The 13,264-nt window shown below is 35.3% G+C and overlaps 1 protein-coding gene across 1 annotated transcript; it reads left to right on the forward strand.

Moving 5' to 3' along the window:
* Positions 1-8,034: 8,034 nt before the first annotated feature.
* On the forward strand, positions 8,035-9,537 carry LOC124938665 (class V chitinase-like). The gene is made up of 3 exons (XM_047479151.1): positions 8,035-8,160; positions 8,449-9,406; positions 9,512-9,537. Exons 1-3 carry the CDS (start codon positions 8,035-8,037, stop codon positions 9,535-9,537), a joined length of 1,110 nt encoding a protein of 369 aa, XP_047335107.1.
* The last annotated feature ends 3,727 nt before the right edge of the window (positions 9,538-13,264 follow it).

Raw genomic sequence — 13,264 nt, forward strand, 5'->3', positions numbered from 1 at the left:
GAAAATAAATAAAGACAACAATAACTTAGCCGTCTTTGGTTTTCTCAAACCTGGTAGACGAGGTAACTTAACTTTTCATCCTATAAATTCCCATTAAATAAGATAAATGCAGTACGTAACCCATTTTTATATGATTGATGGTTGTAGAAAGTTCAAACTCATTGTCTTCTCACAAGCTTTGGGATCTAATTTGTTCACAACTTGTTCACAATCTCTAATGTCCTAGCTAACTGGAATCTAGATGCAAAAAATAAAAAAATGCATCTATGTATAATTAGAATTAGAACTATATTGTCAATTTTATAAAGATTGAAATTGATTTACAATTCATACTTTATGTATAAAGAAATAATTGCAATCCTGAAAAATAATCAATAGGAAATGAATGAAGACAGAATTATAAAATTATATATAATTTTTAGATAAAATTATAAATAGATTATTCACTAACCTGTCAAGTTAAAAATGTGAAGACAGAATTATGTTATATACAACCAAGTGGAGTTACTTGATATTGATTCCATCAAGATGGTCATATTATTCCTTAAGAAGAACCTTTGTTGGAGTGTTCCCAGGGCTCAAGAGTTCAATAACATGAGCCACTATCCTACCAAAATGAAAAGAGAAATTAAAAACAATATTTCAGAACATATATAAATAAAAGACACTCACTGAAACTCTTTGAGATGCAATTGAACTATTGAATCAGACAAATAATAAAAGAGGTTGATATAGTAGCTAACCAGGGTCAAACTGCTCAAACAACCTAACAATAAAAATCAACAAGTCAAGTGTAAGAACAAATAACAGAAAAACACAATAAACATTATGTTAATTTCTTCTAATACATCCCTCACCTCTGCATTTTCTCCAAAAATACTTATTAAACATATCTTCAACATATGGTGATAAAAAATATGCTTCAACTGTAAACATTTAAGAGATAGTCATGATTTCTACACCCTAAGAAAGGAATACACAAATTAAAAGATAGTCAATTAATTTGCAGTATTATGAAAAACATGTTACTATAAATAATAGATAGATGTTAGTAAAAAATGTTAAGTTCAAAGTAAATAAAAACTAACCAACTTGGAGAGTTTAATATACAGTGACAAAATACATTGTGGAAACAGAACAAGTATTTAGGAACATAATTTAGGCAATAATTTTATTAGTTGAATTAATCCACCAAATAGAACTGTCTATATTCTAAATCTATTTCTATACAATAGTTAACCTGGGGTAGATAATTGAATAAACAATATATTTAGACGGAACAAACTTCAATGCTGGAAAAACACAATAGATCAAGTTGTTACATCAAATTATCAAAAACAAAAGAGAAGAGGCTAAAAATAACCTATTTCAACTCCATCCAACTAAAACTCACTAAGTCTGTCTTTCTTTGTCAGTTAGTTCTCAATTTATAATCTCAGTTAAGTAAAGACCACCCGAGTTATAGTTAAAGAAGCTGATGGTCTAGGTCAAACTAGGTAAGCAAGTTAGTGTTTGAATATGATTATGTCTATACAATAGTTAAGCTGATACGTCTTTATAGTAATAAAGAAGCATTATCCAGACAAATAGCCATTAATGGTCACTTCTATTGGGTATTAAGGATGTGTATTATTGTACACAAACCACATTATAGGTTTTGACTAATGGTAAGAACCTTCATTTCAATGTTAATGTTACTTCAACTTATGAAGTTAGAGAAAGCTTCATATTAAGACTCTATTATCAAGTAATAATGTTCAAGCAAAACATCATTCATGTAACAGATGGGAAAAATGCACATATTTTTCAATGCTGAAGTTCCATAGCTCCAACACCTCATTTGTAGCCTTACTCATTATGAAAAGAACTATCATTTGTAACTTCCCAGATTCAAGCCATTTATTTGCATTATGGATCAAATGAAAACAAAATTTGATCAATAAAAGAAAACCCTAACTATTCCACCAGTATCTACTCCACCAAAAAAAGAATCTTAAATTAAAATCTTACTAGCTAGAGAGCTGAATAGTTAAATTGGAAACGAAGATTTTAACACCCCATCTTGAGTTATCAAGATTGAAAGTTCATATTTCTTTACTATATCAAAACTTTCTTCAGGATAAACAGTTCGATTGTAAAGAATGCTACAACAAAGTTTGAGGCATAATCGTTAAATCATGTCTAGAAAGATCTATACAATAATAATTTGTAGTTGATACCTGTTAGCAGCATAACCTGAAAACGGATTAGGAATTGGGATGGATCGTGTATTATCATCACGAACATGAAGATGGTTAATAAAGATAGTATTAATCGCGCATCAGCGTCTCCAAATCGCGCATCAGTGTCTGCTTATCAGAATCTCCTCCAAACTTAAGTCGCACATTCTCTAACCTTTCCAAATCGCACAGCGCCTCTTCAAAGCTGAAATTGCAAGCAGTACCTCCTCCAAGCTCTCCAAATCGCACAGGCCTCCTCCAATCTCTAGTCACAAGTAATGTCTCTCCAAACAAAGTAGCCTAGGTTTAGATTCTATTTTCATTTAGTTGTTTAGGTATAAGTGAAGTTTTTAGTTTAATTTTGTATTTATTTAAAAATAAAAAATTTGTGTTTGGTTACGGGATTAAAAACCAGTAGCTGTTGATACATATATTTTATTATTTAATTTATTCTGCACATCAATAGCGACAGAGAATGTAGATCGTTGCTAATTTCTGTCGCTATTAATCATATTTATACTAGTGTTTAATCTTTACATATTCTAACATTTCAGTTTCTCTTATTTTTTTTTATAAATTCATACTCTTGTAAATGTAATAACACACTGAAATACATTCTTAATCTACAGCAAGTTCTTGTTTACTTATCTTATCTAACTTGGTATTAGAGCCATTATTTAGTTTTAACAAACCACTGTATCCATGACCTCTTCTTCATCTTCTTCCGCTTCAACCACTCATCTCTTCCACAATCTCACATCCATTAAACTCGATCACAAAAACTTTCTTATTTGGAAATCTCAAATCTTACCTACCGTAAAAGGTTATGGCCTCTATCTATATGTTATTGAAACTAATTCTGCCCCTGAAGCCTTTCTCCAAGCCGATGCTGCTGACGGATCTAGTGTCCTTACTCTAAATCCTGCTTTTACTATTTAGGAGGAACAAGATCAGAGGATCCTTTCATGGCTTCTCTCCACCCTTTCAGGATCCATCATAGCCCAAGTGGTTGGTGAATCATGCACTACATCTAAAGCCCTTGTCTTGTCAACTTTTATTAAATTTAAGACACTTGATGAAAATCAATTCAATACATCTATCAAAACTCTACTATCTGATTGTCTTGAAACTCATGGCATCCAACACCGTCTATCATGCCCTCATACAAATAAACAAAATGGTGTTGTTGAACGCAAGATTCGTCACCTTACAGAAATGAGTCTCACTCTTCTTGCTCATGCTTCTATGCCCTTATCTTATTGGGATGATGCGTTTTTGACAACTATGTATCTCATTAATCGTCTTCCTTCAAATGGTAAGCCTCATCAATCTCCCTTTGAAATTATTTTTAATCGTCCTCCAAACTATTTATTCCTTAAAACTTTTGGATGTTCTTGATTTCCGCTCACTCGATCATATAACTCTCACAAAATTGATCTTCGAACTCTAAAATGTATTTTTCTTGGCTATAGTCCAAATCACAAAGGCTATCGTTGTTTACACATTCCTTCCGGCAGAATATATATCTCTCGTCACGTCACTTTTGATGAACAAACATTTCCATTTAAAAGTACATTATTTGAATCTACTAATCCTTCTACACCATCAGTCTCTCTAACACCGCATTTTACTTTTCTTCCACGTTCATCACCTCTAATCTCCCCAATTTTAACATCACAAATCCCTGAACTACCATCTTCTCCAACATCCGAACACTCATCATCATCATCAAACTCTAACCATCCATCTTCACCAACCAACTCGCCAACATCAAACTCCTATCAACCATCATCAGAAACCAACTCATCTTCAATCAATCCTTCTACTCCTACACGTGGACTTTCCACTATTATACATGCTCCCGAATGTTCCTCTCATCATATGATCACACGTGCCAAAACTCGTTCCCTTCACAATGCCAACATTGCCACCATCTCCACCTACATGTTTCTGCACTGCCAATAAAGATACTCAATGACGTTCTTCCACGGCAAATGAGTTTAATGCTCTAATTCAAAACAAGACGTGGTCTCTTGTTCCTCAATCCTCGCAGAATATCGTGGGATGCAAATGAGTTTTTAAAATCAAACAAAGAGTTGATGGTTCCATTGAAGGTCACAAGGCTCTTTTAGTTGCAAAGGTATTTCATCAACAAGAAGGCATTGACTATCTTGAAACATTCAACCCAGTTGTCAAACATACTACCATCCGAACCATCCTCTCACTTGTCGTCACTCTTCAATGGCCTATTCATCAACTCGATGTTAGCAATGCCTTTCTACATGAAACTCTACAGGAGGAAGTTTTTATGTCTCAACCGCCTGGGTTCACTCATCTTGATTAACCTAATCATGTGTGCAAACTTCACAAAGCACTCTATGGACTCAAACAAGCTCCCCGTGAATGGTATACTACCTTGAAATATGATCTTCTTTTCATTAGTTTTCAATAATCCAAAAATGATTCTTCTTTATTCATGTATCACTCTCCATAAATTACATAGTTATTTCTTATCTACGTGGATGATATTATATTCACTAGTAATTCTTCCTCTCACATCTCCTCAATCTTCTCTCAACTTAACCACATTTTCCCCCTTAAAGATTTAGGTCCACTACATTATTTTTTCAGGATTGAAGCTCATCAATCTACCTCCGACATTTTTCTCTCTCAATCAAAGTATATAAATGACATTCTTATCCGAGCCAATATGAGTAACTCAAAACCTCTTAATACTCCAATCTCTTTTGGGTCATCTTTATCTCGCCATGATGACGAAACTCTTTCTGAACCATTTTTATATCGCAACATTGTTGGTGCTCTCCAATATTTGACGCATACTCGGCCTGAACTAGCATTTGCTGTCAACCTTGCTTGCCAATTCATGCAGTCTCCTACCACCACTCATTGGTCTGCAGTAAAAAGAATACTCTACTACCTTCGTCATACTCCTCATCATGGACTTCTCATTCGTCCATAATATTCTCTCGATATATCTGCCTTTTCTGACTCCGACTGGGCTGGTTGTTCGGACGATCGTCGTTCCACAACTGGCTACTGCATATTTCTTGGTGACAATCTTATCTCATGGAATTCAAATAAAACAACAAGTTGTTGCTCGGTCTAGTACCGAGTCTGAGTAACGAGCTCTAGCTCATACTACTGCTGAACTCATCTGGCTCCAATCCTTGCTACGTGAACTTTGCATCTCCCCACTTCAACCTCCCACTCTATGGTGTGACAATATTAATGCTGCATTTCTGTCGGCCAATCCAGTTTTTCATGCTCGTACGAAACATATAGAGATTGATTTTCACTTCGTTCGCGAACGTGTTGCTTAGAAATTTCTTTTCATTCGATAATTACCTACTGATGATCAAATTGCCGACATCCTCACTAAAGGACTTGCATCAAACCGATTTGTTTTATTACGTAACAAACTCACAGTGTGTGCCTCCCCGTTTCGTTTGAGGGAAGGTATTAAAGACGCTACAATTAAAGAACACACTTGAGTATCTTGGTTTTCATATTCCCTCTATTAAGTGTATTTATAATCTTTACATATTCTAACATTTTAATTTCTCTTATTTTTGTATAATTCACACTCTTGTAAATGTAATAACACACTGAAATACTTTCTTAATCTACATCAAGTTCTTGCTTACTTATCTTATCTAACTGTCTGATACGGTGTTGTCGTTGGTATTATGGTACTGCCCTTAACAACCAGGTTTTCATTGAGGACTTATTTAATACCCCTCGACGCTGAAGTTTATCCCCCACCGTCTCAAATCGTCTCGATTAAAAAGGTAGAAATGCAAATATTTTATTTCCCTAAAGAGCTTGTCTAGTACCACCTATACCTAAAAAGCATCTCAAGTGATTAGGCGGGGGACAATATTCATTCCTGCAATCTTCAAGTCATGAGCCTGATGAGTCGACCAATTACTCTACCCCTTTCCTTGATCATTATTGAACTATTCGATCTTAGGTCTCTTTCTTTTGTTGCTTGTTCGGGATCCAATCGGCGCCAGTTAAAGAGGCAGGGTAGGCACGATGTCACTTCCTTGCAATCATCGGGAATATTAAAGTAGTTGTTATCTTATATCTTTGATTTCCTGGCATTCCTAACAAAGGGACGAAGCGACTAGAAAGAAAGAAATCCTGTGACCTGAGAATATTGTTAATGCAGAGTTTCGCCCTAAACAATTAAGATAGGGAACTTGCCCATTACAAAAGCATACGGGAGATTAGACAGTAGGGAACCGAAACCAAGAGCTAAACATATGCATGGGCCTCCAACTCTTTTGTGGGCTTGAGGGAATTTTGGAATCATAGAGGGCGGATTACCAACGGAACCCCAACCCAAACGTGAGGTGATCAGTCCTACTCCCTCGAATGCCTTTGCAGTTAGCAGCAGAAAGAGATAATACCCTCATTGTAGAGGGTACAAAATCGATCTCCGACTGAGAAAGGAAGAAGTTCGTTTGACCGCGATTACTAAATTGGAATTCACCAAAATTAAAGCAAACGGAAAAAAAAGACATTTATACAAGGATCAGAAACAAACAACAAACAAAATAAAACTATACCCTTCATTGGATCTACAAAATTATCCCGACCATAAAATATAAACCTTTCAGCAAGATTGCAAAGTCCACAACAATAATAACATAGAGAATAAAATAAAATATTGGTCAAAAAAGGACAACAAACCTATTAGTTAGAATTTAAATGAATAAATTATTATATATTGAGAATTGTTAACATTTCTTCTATACCCAAAATTGGAAGAAGGAAAATGCATAAAGTGTTTGCTTGTTTGCAGATATTGGAAGAAACCTTTTTATTTATTTTTTATTTTTACAGTTATTAGGTTTGACGGTTGCGATGGCATAAATGGAATCAAACTATGCCTAAATAGTTTTGATCACCTCCTAAATCTAAGAATTAAGCAGACTTTAATTTAATTGTGTTATTTAATTATACCTAGATAATCTGGTGTTATAAAAACTAATATAGATGATTCACTCATTAGCATTGACATTTGATTAACTAGTTAATTATTTAGTTTGTTAATCACACATATATATATACATATATATATATATATATGTATATATATATATATATATATATATATATATATATATATATAGTTTTAAATTAGTAATTATAATCAAAGGCAGGATGCTTAATTTAAAATATATATAACTTTACTGAACTTTAATTTGTTATAATAATTAAGAAGATTTCATAGACATATAATAAAATTAAATAGGTGATAAATGATGATGAAGTGGTGTATTAATTGATTAATACTTACTGTTAGCGTGACAAAACAAGCAAAGCACATTCATTGAGACATCATCAAATTCTTGTTTTTAATTAGAAGAAGATGCACCAATAATATATAATATATAGCATTATCAATATAATCACTAATCTACATATCCTCTTAATAATAATGATGAATGGATATAAGACAAATAAATTAAAGGGTAAGTTAATTTAATGGACTGATCAATTATTGAAAATAGATGACAATACACACATTAGTATACATGTATTGATCTACATTAATTAATTAATTTCATTAAATTAATGAGGCGAAGCCGGTTGGGGTGAATTTATTTAGGGTTTAATAAGTTGATACATTAAGAAAGATTAATAATGAATAATAAGAACAAGTTGAAGTAATTAATTAATTAAAATAAAGATGGATGAAATGTTACTAGTACTATAAATAGATGTTAATTAAGGGACTTATAATTAGAAAGCAGGCAAAGCAAATTAAGTAATTAAAATCAGATCGATGGCATATCCGGCTGTGAAAGGAGTGTATTGGTTGTGTGACAGTGATTTCCCTGTCTATAAGATTGAATCAAATCTCTTCACCCACATCTTCTGGGGTTTTGCGAATCTTGATCCGAAAACCTATGTTAGAATCCAAACCACAATAAAAGAGAATAAAAGCGATAAAGAAGAACGAACACCAAGATTACGTGGAAAACCATTTACGGGTGAAAAACCACGGGCAGAAGAGAAGATTTCACTATAACAAAGATTGTACAGAATTTTGGTGAACAACGTAAAACTGTATATGAGAAAAGACGGCCGCATTCTCTATATATTGTCTAACCCTAGAATATGATGTAAATTAAAAGGGATCAGACCCATTAAGACTACATGTCCATACAGTGTAGACAAAGCCCGCTGACCCAACAAGAATTCAGTGTTGGAGCCACAAACTCTAACAACCTACAAAGTCTATGTTGATGAAATAGACAATTTCTCGATATTCACAACAACTGTCCTGCAGAAGAACCCTGGTGTGAAAACATTGATCTCTATCGGAGGTCCAAAAGCGGACGTATCTGCTTTTGTTTCCATGGCTAGCAATGGCGACGCACGCAAAATATTCATTGATTCGTCGATCAAGTTGGCTAGGGATTACAGGTTCGATGGCCTTGATCTCGATTGGGAATACCCAGCAAGTGACATCGAGATGGCAAACTTTGGGCTGCTTCTTCAAGAGTGGCGGGTAGCAGTGGCTGTGGATGCTGGGAATCCCACTCAAGACTGTGCATTACTTCTCACAGCAACGGTTTCGTCCAGACCCATTATAAAAAATGTTAAAGAGGATCAGTCGCACTCCTATCCTTTCAAGATTATAGAGGATAACTTAGATTGGATTCATGTCAAGGAATACGACTTCTATTCCTCCAAACAGGAGGGTGACAAAACACACGCACCTGCGGCGCTCTATGACCCCGTCACTAATACTAACGTAAGTGGTAGTCACGGAATCATACAATGGATCCTATGTGGAGTCAAACCACAAAAAATGGTTCTCGGGATTTCCTTTTATGGGTATGGTTGGAAGCTAAAGGATCCTAATAATAACGGCATTTTGGCCCCGGCAGATGGTCCCGCACCTTGGACCGGCCTTAACGGCTCACTGGAGTACTACTTTATCAAGGCTTTTATAGGCAAAAACAGTGCAACCACTTTTTATGACCCTACTTATGTCACCGATTATTGCTACCAGGGTAAGACCTGGTTCGCCTACGACGGTGTTCCAAGTGTCAAAAGCAAGGTCTCTTATCTTAAGGACCTTGACTTACGTGGTTACTTTGCATGGCATGTTGGGGCCGACGACCTAAATGGAGAGCTTTCCTCGGCAGGTACCAATTACAATTCTTATTCTTTTTTTGTTGTTGTTGATACCATTCATTCATTCATTTCATTACGATTACAACCCTCTTTTCTTTTCTTTTCTTTTCTTGCAGCTTCACAAGCATTGGACGGACCTTAATCCATATTTGAAGTCAAAGTAACAACACAACAACACACAAGCTCGCTCTTCAATTTCAAATAAAACTCCTCCACTTAATATATTAAGAGTGGTATAAATGCGTGAAAAATAAAATATGATTTCTGGTTCCAAGTTTTTAGGGGTGTTTACGCCTGTTGTATATCGTAGGAGTCATTCTTCTCTTGTTTTTTATTATTTCTTGTTTGTGTGGAAATAACAATATATTGAAACTTGTTTTAAATTATTTCTTGTTTGGGTAGAAATCACAATCTATTGAAACTTCTTTTTTAATATATACAATCTTTTAACTTAAATAAATTTATAAACTTATTTATCTTTTCTTCTCAATATAATGTAAAATTATTTATTTTAAAATATGATATATTAAAATAATATTAAATTTTAATGTATCAACATTTAAGAATAAAATTTTTGGAAAGGTCGCTAAAAATATTAAAAAATAACTGTCAAATGAAAACGCTTTGTTTATAATACATTTATGAGTAACAAAGTAATCAACTATGTGATCGCATACTATTTGAAACTGTAAGTGAATGATATTTATATAATTAAATGAATGAATGAGATAAAGATCAATATCACAATATGAAATTTTACTTTATCAACCGATCATTTTATCAATAATTTTCTTTTTATTTGTTTTTCAAGAATACTATATTTTTTTTTTGTTTCTCACTATTAAAAAAGGAATCAATAGAGACGAATTTAGGGACACTAAAAATTTAATTTTCGTTTCTCACTATTAAAAAAGGAAGCAATATAGACTAATTTAGCGACAGTTCTTTATTACTGTGGCGGTTAATACATAAGAAAAAAAGAAATTTCACGATGACGACTGAATTTCTGTACAGTATAAATTGTTCACCCTTTTATTATTTATTTTAAATATTCATTCTATTTTAAATAAACTATAAGTTCCTAATCAAAATTATACACTTGCACTGTTGAGTTTGTTGAGTTTCTTTTTATTCTGGGCGAATGTAGCGCATTTGAGTTGAATCCGGTTGGAAGATGATAGATCCATAGCATGCTAATAAGCTTTCTCAAGTACCGCTATCCTACCCAATCTCAAAAACTCACTCGATCACTTACCTCACTTAAATTTAGAAATTATTCGACGAGGATCAAGAGGTTTGATTCCTTCTATACTTGTTTCCTTTTTGAGTTTATATTACAACCTAGTTCTCACATCTCACAACTTCGATGAGTTAGTCCAGTGTCGGACCTCTCTAGTAAATCTAGAGGCAATCTAGGGTTCTGTTACGGTCTACAAATTAAGGCCTCGGTCCTAGAATAATTCTAGCACCCTTTTCTCGGTCTATTGTGCACATGGGCCATTTTATTTTTTGTTTAATAATTCCGTTTTGTTTCCCTTCTTTTATGTTTTTAAAACTGAATTCTGTTATTTCTAAAAGTTGTTGTAACAAGATTGTAACCGAATACTCTTGGGTAATTCAGCCGCTATAAATGCTGATGCTCACTCCACTTTTTGGATATGAATGAAAGCTTAGAGAAAGTTCTTACCCTTAATTATTCTCTCGGTCTTGAACCTCTATCTTGGACTACTAGGTGTATTCTAGTAGTATTCTCTTCTCATCTTTGTTTATTCTCTCTTTAACCTCGAATTCTCTTCTAATATTATTTCCGTTGCGCTTGATTATATAATTCCACACCCTGTCCCATCAATCAAGAACTCGTTTCTTGAATTAAAGAACTCGGAAAGATAAGTTATAGTTTCAAGCTTAACATATTGGTATCAGAGCTGGTCAATTCTCGGAATGGTAGAAACTCGCCAGCAGTCAGAAATGAATGCGCTTAAGGCCCTTATTGAAAATTTGTCCCAACAAATAGCTGCGATGCAAGTTGCTATAGACCAAAGATTAGATGCAGCTGAAGAACGAATGGAAGCCTTTGAGAGCGGGGCATTTGGAAATGTGCAAGAACCCCGCCACACCCTACGATGATAATTCTTGCCACGGTCTTTCCCTGTTTAGGCCCCAACACCCTGGCCAGAATCGTGACACACACTATGCTCCTCCAACCCGGCTAACCAAGGTCGACTTTCCTCGGTTTGATGGGTCCGATGTGGAGGGTTGGCTAATATCTGTCGAGCAATTCTTTAGGGTGGACAAGACTAAGGATGCCACTAAACTAGAAATTGCACCCATTCATTTTTCTGGCGACGCAAAATGTGGTATGGATCTTATCTCCAGAACCTTAACCATATGGAAGCCTTATCTTGGGATGTGTTCAAAAGAGACCTTATGACGCAATTCGGGCCCTCTATACACGAGACTCCAATGAAACAATTAATGAATTTTAAACAGGTTGGTTCGGTTCAAGAATATAATCTGCGATACATGTCGATCTCTCAAAAATTATATCATATGCGAAGGCACTACGTAATAGATTGCTACATGTCCGGTCTAAGGGAGGAGATTGCAAACTGCATCAGGTTGCGATTCCCTAACTCTCTAAACGAAGCAATGGCCATGGCTAAGGTCCAAGAAGCAACGTACCGGTTCCTAATGTGCAGCGGGCACTTGTACAACGCTGAAGCACCGTTGCTGCCCAAACCATCCAATATTAACACAGCTTGGCCGAGCACCAATACCGACATCAATAATTCATCATTGGGTCCTCTTCAAGTGAAAACCAGGGCCACATTATACAATTAGACCCGGTCTCAATGGATGAAAAGAGAAAGAAGGGCATATGCTACACTTGCAATGAAAAATGGTAACCAAACCATAGGTGTAAATCCAAATTATTCATGGTCTCGGCCAATCATCAAGAAGACCAAGAACCCATTCAAGAATCTTTTTTGGATGATCTACCTTTGTTGCTTAGGGCAGGGGAAGAACCAGCCATATCCTTAAATGCATTGACGGGTTCTAAAACTTTTCAAACGCTCCAGATTCTTGGCAAAGTCGAGAACATGTCGATGGTGATCCTGATTGATACAGGCAACACCCACAATTTTATCAATAGCGGGATTTTGGAGAAAATAGGCCACAAAAGCATGACAACCAAGGCGCAATCGGTTAGAGTGGCTAATGGATCCAATGTTTTATGCTCTAGCATTTGCAAAGACATGAAATGGTCTATGGAAGGCAATGACTATCAAACAGAAATGAAGGTAATTTCCATGGACGGATATGATATTGTGTTAGGCATTGAATGGCTGATTAATTTAGGTCCCTCATCCTGGAACTTCGAAAAGATGACCATTTCTTATGAGAAGCAAGGCAGAACCACGGTCCTAAAGGGTATTCCTCGGTCGCAGGTCACTCTGATGCATGGAAACCTGCTGGAAAAGACTTTGGAAGAATGTAGTGTTGCTGCCAAAGTGCAAATAAAAAGTCAGCATGAAGGCCAAATTGTTTCCCTCGCGGCAATGACCTTGGAAGATATTCCTGAAGATCTCCAACAACTATTTGAAGTGTTCAACGCTCTATTCCAGCAACCCGAAGAGTGAAGACCGACCACAAGTTAGGAGAATAATTAAAATCTATGACTCTTTTGCTTCCCTGTGATGCTGGTTCGGGAAAAAGACTTGGCCTGGGTTTTTAAAGACACTATAGAGTATAATCGAAGCTGGAAGAAGTTTTTTATATATCTGCTCTAAGTCTTGACGACATTGCAGTAACAAATGTCAGCTCTAAACAACGTAAAACTCGATCTTGGGTGCACAGAAATTTCTTAC

The sequence above is a fragment of the Impatiens glandulifera genome, chromosome 1 (genome assembly GCF_907164915.1).
Source record: "Impatiens glandulifera chromosome 1, dImpGla2.1, whole genome shotgun sequence".
Lineage (NCBI taxonomy): Eukaryota > Viridiplantae > Streptophyta > Magnoliopsida > Ericales > Balsaminaceae > Impatiens > Impatiens glandulifera.